Source organism: Sturnus vulgaris, chromosome 4 (assembly GCF_052056855.1).
Source record: "Sturnus vulgaris isolate bStuVul1 chromosome 4, bStuVul1.hap1, whole genome shotgun sequence".
NCBI lineage: Eukaryota > Metazoa > Chordata > Aves > Passeriformes > Sturnidae > Sturnus > Sturnus vulgaris.
Genome location: NC_142246.1, coordinates 42130507 through 42142511, shown reverse-complemented (window position 1 = coordinate 42142511; position 12005 = coordinate 42130507). Strand labels below are relative to the sequence as shown.

Here is a 12005-nt window from a genome sequence, read left to right as displayed (position 1 = left end):
TGCCAAATTGTTTCAGATACCAGACAGAATTATGGCCTAGTAAACAGAAATTTAATGTGAAGTTCCAAAGAGAAATTCGGAACAGGAATATTCATATGCAGCAAATCTGAGGAGGGAGGGGGTGTGTTAAGTGGAAAGGCTTACCTTATTTATCGTAACAGAAAATATGATCTTCAGGTTTTATGATATCTTCTATTATCTCTGACTAATCATAGATACTGGTTATTTCTAATAGTATGTTATGTGCAGAGCTAGGGCTCATAACAGCTTATCTCTTAAGATATTATCCTTCATCCGTGAACTGAGGGTGGGATACTGCAGAACAGCATGATACTGCACTATAAACAAAAACAAAATTAAAATGACTCTTTAATCGCATGGAAGAAATGTAGGGTCTTTTCAAAAGTGTTATTTCTAAGTGTAGAAAAATGGTCTTCCTTCCCTTTCTTGTTATCTGAAGATTGTTCACTTCAGGAAGCACTTTGTATTTAAGATTTGTGATCTGTATCACTCTTGGAGAGAACTGTGTGCTGTATTGAGGTTAAAAGCATTGAACTGAAGATTGTCCAAAAGCTGACTGTTAAAACTATTGATTTTCTCTGAAAATGTAGTAGCCGCTTGTCATCTGTACCCTTAAAATCTCTCCAGCATTAAGGGAAAAAGAATCATAGTGTGCTGGATTACTTAAATATTTAATTGTGTGTTTCACTGCCCTAAAACCTGCATAATTCTGGAGCATCCTAGATGCAGTCAACCCACACTTCTTGTACAAATCCCACAATGGGCAGACAGGGTATGTGGATATTCCAGCATGTGCATATCATGAGTGAGCTGTAAACCACTGTCTGTCTATGGGATGTAGCGTCTTTTATATTTCATAGCTTCATTCATAGGCTGCTCTCAAATCAAGCCTTCAGATAAAAGTAATTTCCAAAGATAACTCAGGTACTGATGTTGTGGCTAAGGCTGAGCAAGAGTAGGGGAGGAGAGAGAAGGTGTAGCTTTCCCATTGCATCATCACTTTGATTACTCATATATGGGCCACAAATAGAGATGCTATTGGCTTTCCCTCATGCCCTTTTCCATATAATATACTTCTCTTTTCATTCCTTACCACATATGCTGGTGAAAGGACTGGACATGTTTGTTAGAGATACCAAACATCTGTAAAAGTGGAAACAGCTTACATTTATATTCTTATAATGGCAGTGTTTTTAGTTGCTTTGTTTGAATTTTAGTGTTAACAGATGACATTGGCTATTATATACTTCTCTAAATGTTAACAGGATTAATGTATTAGTAGCTGTGCCAGAAGTGTACTTTTTAGCTTTTTATTACAATGGAAAATCATCCTTAGGTGTGATTTATTAATTTTGCATCTTCTAGCAGTCATATTAGGTCAGGAAACTACTTTATATACCCGTTATAGAAATAGGTGCAGGTTGGGTTTAATGTCCCAGACTTTTCTCAGATTCTTTAAATACATCATAGAGTTCCAAAAGGTGCTTCTTGAAATGTATACTATACTGAGTCCAGGATATATACAAAGCAGTTGAGAACTGCAGCTTTTTAAAATATATGAAAATAAATCTCACATTTATGTTCCGTTTCCTTTGACATCTCAAGAAAATATAAGTGTATTCATAGTTGAAACACAGGTACTTCAAGCTTCATGAAAGAGGAAGGACAACTAAATTAAATATTTAAATTTTATGTGAAAGACACAAACATGGAAAATTTGCAGATCATATTGAAAGACACTGTGCCAAACAGAAGCAGTGTGAAAAGAGGTACCTCCTAAGAAACCCAAAATGTGTTTTTGTGTTCAGTTTAGTAGCTTTCTATTGAATGAAAAATCAAAGTGGTTAGTTCTCCCATTTAAGGAATTGTTTACATGGCTGTTTAGGTTTTTGTGATTGCAGTGGGATTAACTCAGTGATTAAAATTCAGGGGATAACTCCTCTTTTAGATAAGTCTCCAGGTGCTGTGTACCACACAGCACTGAACAGCATATCTTTGTATTTCAGGTGCCAACCACAAGTCTAACTTTTAGACAGACCAGGATCAGCCCCATTTAATATGACTACTTGTTCTTGCTTGGAGATTCCCTTGTGTTTCCCCATGGAGCTGATTACTGTTCCTCATAGCTCTAGAACTGGTTCTTTTGTTCCAGCACATAAGCTCTGGTATATATCTAAACAGCCTAGGAGCCAAATTCAGGGAGAGAGCTTAGCCTATTATAATCTGCACCTTTCCTCACCTCTGGCTCACAGCAGCTGGACATACAATAAAAAAAGACTTTTCTTCTTTCAGAAGCTGCAACATCAAGTTAGAATGGATCAAGCGCAACAAAAAATAGAAGTAGGAGTAACAGTGACAGTGTGCCTAGATCTAGGAGTGGTTTCAGCCCCATGATCTGCAAAAACATGTCTACTCCTTGACCATGTGTCAGAGCAAGATTTTGAATACAGTGAGCTGTAAGTCCCTCACTCTGGAAGATTAGAGAGTGAAAACTGAAGGACATATCACGGAGACTTCACCTGTGACACTGCTTTGACAAAGTCAGCAGTAAAGGAGTAGAAGGGTGACAAAGTGGTTTTTGCAGAATGGGTCTATTGCCAGTTGTTGTCACACTTATGCCAGACTGAAATGTTAATACTTAAACAACAGTTTTACAGAACTTCTGTCCTTGACATTGACTGTTCCCTGTATGAAATTCTTCAGCTGGTGACTGTGTAGCTGAAAGATTTATCATCTTTTCCCATGTATCTCCCTAAAGAGTTTTTTTCCAAAAGGTCAATATATCCTGGCTGTTTCTGAGGCATGTACTGAAACTGCAGTTCTGCATCCAGTTAAGGAGATGGTGGGGCAGTCTTTCAGAGCCAGTCATCGCTCTTGCTCTTTTCTCATCTACAGTCTTTCAAAACAGTGTCTTCCAATTGCATTGTCTTGAAAAGTTCTTACAGAAATTTCCTTCAAGCATTATGGGTTTTTTGTCAGTGCCCACTAACAGCTGGAATGAATTGACACTAGATTGTTGCCTCTTCAAGTTCTAATTTGGAAATGTTGATATAGCAACAAAATATGGATTTGAAACAAGCTAAAAAACTGAAGGAGGAAATTCCAGGTTAAGTGCATCCCATGGAATTCATTGCTACGAGTGTAATTTTGTTTGGAGGTCTCCAGGAGAAGAGGCAGCTGTTCAAGCACTTCACAGCTCACGTGAAATCAACTTCAGTGTGCTTCCCCTAATTTCATGGTCGACAGATATTCATGAAAGGTGGAGAATTTCCCAGACAGCACATTGAAAATATTTTCACTTCGCTTCCTATGTTGGCAGAAAACAATATGCAAAGCCTAGTGGTAGCAGTCACTTGTAAGGCAGTGAGAACAACATTTAAAATAGGCAATAATGTTTTTGACTTAAGATGTAAAGAATTGTATGAATTTTACAACATAAATAAAAAATTGTGGGTTGCAGCTCTATGCTACAAACTAGGTTGCTTTTTCTACATTAAATGTACAGTAAATAGCAACTTGGAGCCTTGATAATTACTTCACAATCAAAGTTGAATCTAGTGTTGTGTTTAAAGTGTGATTTTGATCTCACTGTTTTCTTTAATGTCCTTATTAAGTATACCTATCAGTTTATAATTTAGCTTTCTTCTCCAGATCACAATTTGTATGGTTAAAATTTAAAGTAAAATACATGAGATGTCTGGGACAGTAGCAGAGAAAGAAAAAAAAGATCTCTTCCCTTTCTTGAACAACATTTTTGGATACATTATTACAGCAGCTGTGATATTTCTGTTTATTCTGTGGAGTTTTTCAATTATTGTCAAAGAAAAGATATATTTGAATTTGGTCTTTCAAGCATTTAAATCTTTACTTCAAAATTTGAACTTTGTCAGGCCCTGTAAATTTGATTGTTACAGTGTCATAACTAGACTTATCATTGATAATAAAGAGAAAGATTTATATTTTTCAGACATGCTTATTTATATTTGGCTCCTGAATTAATATTTGAAGAGGAAATCATAGAGACTAGAACTGGAAGGAATGAAACTGGATGAGGTACCAGACTGAGAAACACACAGAAGGTCTTTAATCTGAATGTTTCAAAATACAGCATAATCAAGCACAACTTCTTACTATCTGGAGTAATTTATAATAGTCCTAATTTTTATGCTATTCATTGTTCAAATGTTGCCATGGTAGATAGAACATTTCGGGTTACCTGAAAAGCCTGCTGTGATGACAGTTCTATGGAGAATAAGGCAAATGTGTAGAAGTATGAGCAATAGGAGAAAGGGATGTTGAGATTGGACAAAATACGTGCTTACTTTCTTCATAAATGGTAAGTGAATGCCTTATAACCATGTTTTTAATTTCTTCCAGAACCTGGATGCTTTGCATGACCACCTTGCTACTATTTACCCGGGTATGAGAGCCCCTTCCTTCAGATGCACTGATGCAGAAAAGGGAAAGGGACTCATTCTGCATTACTATTCAGAAAGAGAAGGTCTGCAGGATATTGTCATTGGAATCATCAAAACAGTAGCTCAACAGATCCATGGTACAGAAATAGATATGAAGGTAATGTCTGAAGTGGTATACTCATTGAAAATTTATGTCAGTAGGAAAAAACCAAGAGAATCAAAAGTGAAGTGATGGCAAATTACAGTAGTTTTCAATGTTGCTGTCTTCTGTGAAGAAGTGGAATCAGTACTCACTCTCAGGAAGAGCCATCCTCATTTGTGTTGCTTGAAGGACACATCAGCCATGTGCTGAGAAGGCAACCTCTAATTGGCAGGCAGACCTGACTGGGAACAGTACAGAGCAATATCCCCTTATTCAGAAAAGGATTGTAAAGAAGATATGTAAAGAAATTAGATACTGACTTATTTGAGGTGCTTTTTTCTGCCTTTAATTTTTGTTTGGCATATATTTCCTACTGTCTACTGTGTTCTCTGAGAACATGGACATTTCCTCTATGTCCTAGATTCTTCATTTGTGTGCAGACTGTGAGGCTGATGTGCACTGATGAGGCCTGGGTGGCAAGCAGTGTTTTCCTCCCAGCCAGCGTGCCAGGTTCTTTTCAGAAAAAAGATACATTTGTGAGTTTCTTGCTGTCATTGCATGGAAGTCTGACTGGATATGCACCTAGAGCCCCAGAAGTGAATAAATGTTCCTCAGTGACACAGTTTATGTGATGACATGTTTGCTCAGTTACTTGTGAAATGGGAAAGAGGTGTGTGCTTTGCCCTTACAGAGCAACAGAAAGATTTAATTGATCAGGCCTTGCATGTGAAATAGTAAAAAATCAGGGTTTGGTCCAAGGTGTAGATACATGTGGAGGGAGAAACAAAAAAAGAAAGCTATTTTCTATTAGAAATATTGCAACTCATATAAATTATTTTTTTCATCAAGTAGAAAAGAATCTAAGCAGGTACACCAAACATTCTTTGGGTTTTTAAAATATTTCCTAATTTTCCTAATTTTAAATATTTCCTACATTTCTAGCACAGTTTCATTGTATGCTTGCTGAGAAAATACTTTTATCACAAAAACATGACCTTGCTCAGGTAAGAGATTTGCAAGCAATCCAATGACAAAGATATTTGTACTGCTTTATTGGGAGTATTTGCCTTTTATTTGCCTAGGGAGTATTTGCCTTTTAGGTTTCCTGTTTTAAGCTCAGGTTTATAGTAGATGTCTAGATGTGTATAGTGTGGTGATATACTTGTGTCCTTGTTTAGAGTCTATTCTGTAGAAAACCTCTTCAAACTTGCAGCAGGTGTTAGTAATCAGATACAGAAGGATACAACAGAATTAAAACAATCCTCTTTTTAGATTCCTGTTTATTTGAAGTGTTGAGATAGACAAGAAGGACCGTGTTGGAAAGTTGGCTGCAAAAGTGCTGAAGCTGTCACTTGACAAGCATTTCTTTTGGTAGCTCAGGCAGCTTAAGCAGAACCTGTTCTCTCAGTGCTCAGGCTTGTCTGACAGCAACTTCTTCGTCTGTGCTTTCCAGCTGGTGTCAAGTTATAAAATAAACTATACTGAGGAAATGACCTGGGTTCAAAATAACAGGGGGGGGTTTGTTTTGTTTTGTTTTGTTTTTTTACATTCGTGTGTTCTTTTACATGGTTCAGTGTTCTGTATCTCAGAGGGCCACACAGAGGCCAAAGTGATCCATGGGGCAGAGGAGAAATCTGGGTTGTCCAAAGCAGCTAGCAACACAAACTTTTGATAAACCGTGATCTCAATCTGAAGGTTACTTTGCTGAGAAAATTGTATTAATATCCATCTGGAACGTCTCACAAATAATACATGTTCTAAAGAGGTTTAAATATTTATTATGTGCTTACTTATTTTAATTTGACTTTTTTAGGCTTTTCTGGAAATTTTGCAGTTGTACTGTAAGTAAATAGATATTTAATAGCATTAGTCAGACCTACTGTAAGTGAATGCAAAGTCTAATTTAAATCTGCGCTATTCTTCTAGACTGTGAGGTAAAAGCACATAGGTGTCTAAAACGTAGTATTAACCTCTAAACTGAATGAAGTGCATATTGTTTTATTTTGTCTGTTACCCCAGTTTTAACTTTTTCCCTGCAGTCTCTGTGCTCTTAACCCTGAACTTTTTTGTGTCTTTCCTGATTAATAAAGCCGATGTCATGACATCTCTAAGACATTACACACTGCTGTACTCCACAGGTACTCAGAAACTTCAGTGGTAGATAAGCAGAGAATTGATTCTCTAAGGTGAGAGTGCTGCTCTTTGCAGCTTATCCACAGACAATGAAAGTCTTCCTCCATTACTCCACAGGTCAGATATTAATCATTAATGGTATGGAGTGAAGGTTTTAAAGTAAAGTCTGGCATTGTAATAACTAGGTAGTTTTACTGTTCAAAATATTGAGAATAGGAGAAAAAATAGACAACTTCTTTCATCTCCATGCTTTGCCTCATAATTTAGTAAATTGATGCTTTTGTGTTTTAGTCTGTTAGCAATGCCTTGTTTGAAAAAGCACAACAAAGAAAAACAACTGAATTGCTTTTAATTCCTTCAGTTTTTGTGGACCAATCAGTGCCTTTAGTGTAAAATTTTTGGTTTGGACCTCAGTTAGAATTTAGCTTAAGGAAGAATGGGTTTTTTTTGAATCTGATAAAAACCTCAGTGCTTAGCCCAAAGTTTCCAATATTATTATGGGAGTCATCTTCTGAGTCGCAAAAAGAAATTCCTGAGTTGTCCTTTCAAATTTCTTTATCCAAACCATTTACATAACAGTCCAACACAGGACTGATTTAGTAAGTTCTGCAATTCTTTTTATATTAGTATAATGTTGATATCTGCAATTTGATGTTTAATACTTTTTTATCTACTTTCCTTCTCCGTTTTGAACAAATGCTTATATAAATCTGCTGGAGAGAATACATGCTTCTAAGTCTGTATTTTCATGAAACTTTGTTTGAATTTGCTTGATATATTACAAGTCTCTGTAAAGATGGTTGCAGATCTTATTTTTGATAATGCTGGTTTTGTTTCATTAAGTGGTTAGATTTTATTTCATGGATTACAAAATGGCTGAGGTTGGAAGGGGTCTTTGGAGGTCATTTTGTTCAACCTCACCTGCTCATGCCTGGCCACCTAGGGCCAGTTGTTCTGGGCCATGCTCAGACGTCTTTCAGCTATCTCTAGGGATGGAGACTCTGCAAATTCTTTGGACAGCAGGCGCCAGTGCTTCATCTCTATCACAGTAGAAAAGTGTTTCCTGATGTTCAGACAACAGCTCTTGTGATTCAGTTTGTTCCCATTGCCTCTTGTCCTGGCACTGGACACCACTGAAGAGAGCCTGGCTCCATCACTCTTCACCCTCTCTTCAGGTATTTGTGTGCATGGATGAGATCCTGCTAAGCCATCTATTCTTCAGATTGAACAGTGCCAGCTGTCTCAGCCTTTTCTCTTCTGAGAGAGATGCTCCAGTGCCTTGATCATCTTAATGGCCCTCCCTAGAGGAAGTGGACCCTGTCTCATAGCTCTGTATCTCTCTTGTACTGAGGAACCCACGGCTGGACACAGCACTCCTGGTGTGACCTTTGCAGTGCTGAGGAGAGGGGAAGGATCACCTTTCTCAACGTGCAGAGAAAACCAGCTAATGATCACAAGAGGAAACAAAACATTAAGAAAAATATTATTCTTGTTTTGTCCCACATTGTTTCTTTGGGTGGAGAAATAGCTAAATAGAAAAAGTCTTAATTTTATCACCTTTTTTCAGTCTCACACAACAATTTTGTGTGTATAAATATATAAAACAATACATCTTCTTTTGAAATAACGTAGGGCTTCCTTTTTCCAGAATGGTGTCCTCCAGGAAATATGCATTCTCTTTTAACACCTAGAGTATGTGCGTGCAGAAGGAAAGGGGGACAGGGGAGGGGAAGTGTCATTTTGTTTCTGTTAGATGTTGTTAGCACTGAAAGGAAAGCAATTTGTTTTGAACTTAGGTTCAAAATTCCAGTTGAATGGTTCAGGAAAGCCCAAGTTGACATTTATTGATTAATTAGTTCAAATCCAATTTGCCTTATGTTCTCTGATATGGTAATCCATTTTTAGCAAATAGAGCTAAGACTACATAATTTTTGCAGCAGGTAATGTCTCAAAAATTGTTGCTGACTTCATGTATGTACTAAGAATATTCATGTCTGCCAGTCTCAGTATGAGAACTAAAAAATTATCACAATGCTGGTGACAAACTTTGTCATGAGATCTCTTTTAGCAGCCTACTGGCTATGCCTTCTCTTGCTTCACTTGTCAGAGGTTGTTAGTATATAAATGAGGGTGACTTGTGAAGGTGAAGTCAGGACAGGGATTCCCTCAAGGCTACTAATGGTATGGGTCAACAAAGAATATTTGTTGTACATAATCCTGTAAAGCCCAAATATCTGTTGGGAGAGCAGACTTCTGCAGTGCTATTATTTGAGAGCAGACTATCAAAACCTTTTACATAGGAAAGATGCTTAACAATGTAAAATGAGAAAAGAACAGGGGAAGTCCTTGACAAGATGGTAGTTTCAGGCTTACTAATGGCAATGTGAAAAAAGAAAGTGAAGATGTGACCAGCTGGAGAGCTGATCTAAAAACTACTTGGATACTTGCCATGGAAGACAAGCAGTACTGGTCCACACATTAAAATGCTAACTGTGTGTGAAGATAAGTCAGTCATGGAGCATGATCAGCCTCTAATTTTGGCACTGGGGCAGCTGTAAACTTCATTATCTCCAGGCACAGTGGTTTGGTGAAGTGAGACAGTCTACACTGGAACAAGCTGCCGGGGGAAGATGTCCCCATGGCTCTATCTTTGGGTATGCAAACTGAAAGTGGTGCCATTTCCGCAGTGAATTCCTTTGTCTTGGGATCTTTCTAAACCAGCTACAGTGAACTTCGATAAGCACCATTGCATAGTCAGTTTTGATCAGAAGAGATCAAAAATTTCATCCTGTATTGACCTTTAAAGGGCAAACCCCCCCTGTTTTTATATTAATTTTCACAATCTCATCAAAAAAGATCCCTGTCCAAGGACATTCTGTCGTGTTGTGCTGAGATATGAGTGTGTCCTGGGGATATGCTCAGATCTACAGAATGGAGTCTTGTAGACACATCAGTGACAGCTTAACAGATAGCCTGTCCCCATTATAAATTCTGTATCACTGCAATACTGCTTGATTTAATATCTTGTGTGAAGCTCACCAAATACATTAAACCACACTCATTTAAAAATAACTTTTCTCTGAATTGCCATTCCCTGAAATATCGGTGTGACTTTTCACTTGATCAGGCAAGGACAAACTCTGAAGGTACATCTCCTGGAAGGCACAGGCAGGCTAGCAGTTAAATGTTATATATTCTCTTTGAAACCAAGAGAGTGATTTCTCCCTTCAGTTTTAACTGCAGTTACTATGGTGATTGAGCTCTTAGAGTTGTGAACTGATACCACTTCACCAGCTAAGGCTGTAGGGGGAAGAAGAATTAGACTTGATTGCTGGCTTTGTTGCTTTGTGACTGAACTTAGATTTGTCAAGCATTTATCAGAGGCTTCTTCAACAGTATTTAAATGATACTGAAATTGTGTGGCTTGAAAACTTTGCTTGCAGAATGAAACAGTAGATAAGTTCTATTCTACTTTACCTTAGCAGAGTATCTATGGCAGGTCCTTATGCCAGACAAATATCTGGCCAATTAGGCTGGATCTATAGGTGCAAGGGTGAAGGAACAAAATTTAACATCTTATGTTAACAGTCAAAAGTGCTTATTTTAAATTTGCTGATAGGGTGGATAAAGTAATGAGATAGGAAGATTAGATAGTTCATAAGTTGTGTGAGCAGAAAAGACATCATGAAATTACATATCCATTGGGAAGTTAATTAGGGATGCATCAGTAGATTTCCTAGCTTGGAGAGGGGTATAATTAAAGCGTCTTTTAATAAGTGTCTGCGCATGAATGATCAGAATAAAATTGCATAAACCAGCCATGTCCACAGCATATCATGTTTACCAGGAATGTGCAGCTGGCGCTGTGTCTGTCTTGTAGGTCTGACACATGTCCATTTGTTTGGCCTGGTGCTCATTTGCTGCACTAACATGTTGCACTAAACAGCAAGCATTTCTACATGCCCTGAGATCTGGTGAAAAATAGTGTTTCAAATTAACTTGAAGATGCTGGGAAATTTGCAGCTTCGCACTGTTATTGGCACAGTTTTAATCTATAAAGGTTAGGAAAATAGCACAGTATGTGTGAGAACTGACTTTGTCACTGTGTGATCTTGTAAGATCTGCAGAGAGTCATGGCTCAAAGTAGCTAGACATCTTGAAGCATGTAGCAGTTCTATTTTTATAGGTGATTTTTTAATCTAAACCTGAGTTTTGTTTACTGATGCATCATTCATTTCTAATAAATGAAATAAAATGAGAAGTCATTAAAAACAACCTGTTAGGTGCTGCATGGTAGCAGAAAAAAGCCTGTAAGTACAGGCTGGTAACAGAATACTAGTGTGCAGTTAAGTCAGTTGGCAATAAGGAGATAATATCTCTGGAAGGCGATGTGCTGCTAATATGAGTATTTCCTTAAAAAATTATTAGCTTCTTTAAAATCAGCTTTGCTGAGTAAAGAAGGTTTTCATCCAAAATATGCAGAGTTTTTTTTCCATTTGTTGCAAGAGCAACACTTCAAAGTAAGATCCAAGACTGGAAATCATCTGGAAGTATAGATCAGTTCTAGAGATAAATCTTCACCATTTGAAAAATATTTCTGTGCGTAATCTCAGCTACTGCTGGCCGTAATAACAGTACTATTAAAATAAAAGCTGTAGGAGTGTGTATGAGTGGTAGAAAGTAAGGACTAAGACTCTTAACTGAATTCTGATAATTTTCAATATGATCACAGTCTCACAATGTCAGGGAAAATTATTTAACGGAAGACCTGGAAAACCTTTAAACATTGAATTCAGAGGAAAACTAGGTGTCCATCGACTATGTTCCACTCTCCTAGACAAACCCATTTAATGTGTTTTCCTCAGATGACCACCATATATATTTTTTTCTGAGGTTTACCCCTTATTAGGTCATAATTTCCCACTTCTCTTTGTCACACACTGACATATGGATTACCAATACAGTTTCTTGAGGCAGTTAGGTTTTATCATCATCAACATTTGAATTTATTCATACATCCAGCTTTGGTTACCTACATTAGCTGGTAAATTTAGTAGGCTGATCTTTATCTAACTTACTTACATAAGTAATAGAGGAGAATAATGCAGCACAGAGCTATAGAGCACTTAAATTAGGCTCTTGTTCTAAACTGTCCTCCAGAAGAGCCTCTCTTTCCTTCAAATGAGTAGTCAATTTGTAAATCAAAGAACAATGCCACTTTAAATTAAATATTATATAACTGTAAAATACTGGAATTTTGTTTCACACTCCTTCATTTGTATAGAAACAAA

General features: G+C 37.3%; 1 protein-coding gene across 2 annotated transcripts in view; it reads left to right on the top strand.

Moving 5' to 3' along the window:
* Nucleotides 1-12005, top strand: part of GUCY1B1 (guanylate cyclase 1 soluble subunit beta 1) — a 43131-nt gene that overhangs the window by 18257 nt on the left and 12869 nt on the right. For both annotated transcript variants that reach the window (XM_088163681.1, XM_088163682.1), the window contains exon 5: nt 4399-4596. In XM_088163681.1, the coding sequence (XP_088019807.1) occupies nt 4399-4596 (198 nt within the window). The remainder of the gene's footprint in view (nt 1-4398; nt 4597-12005) is intronic.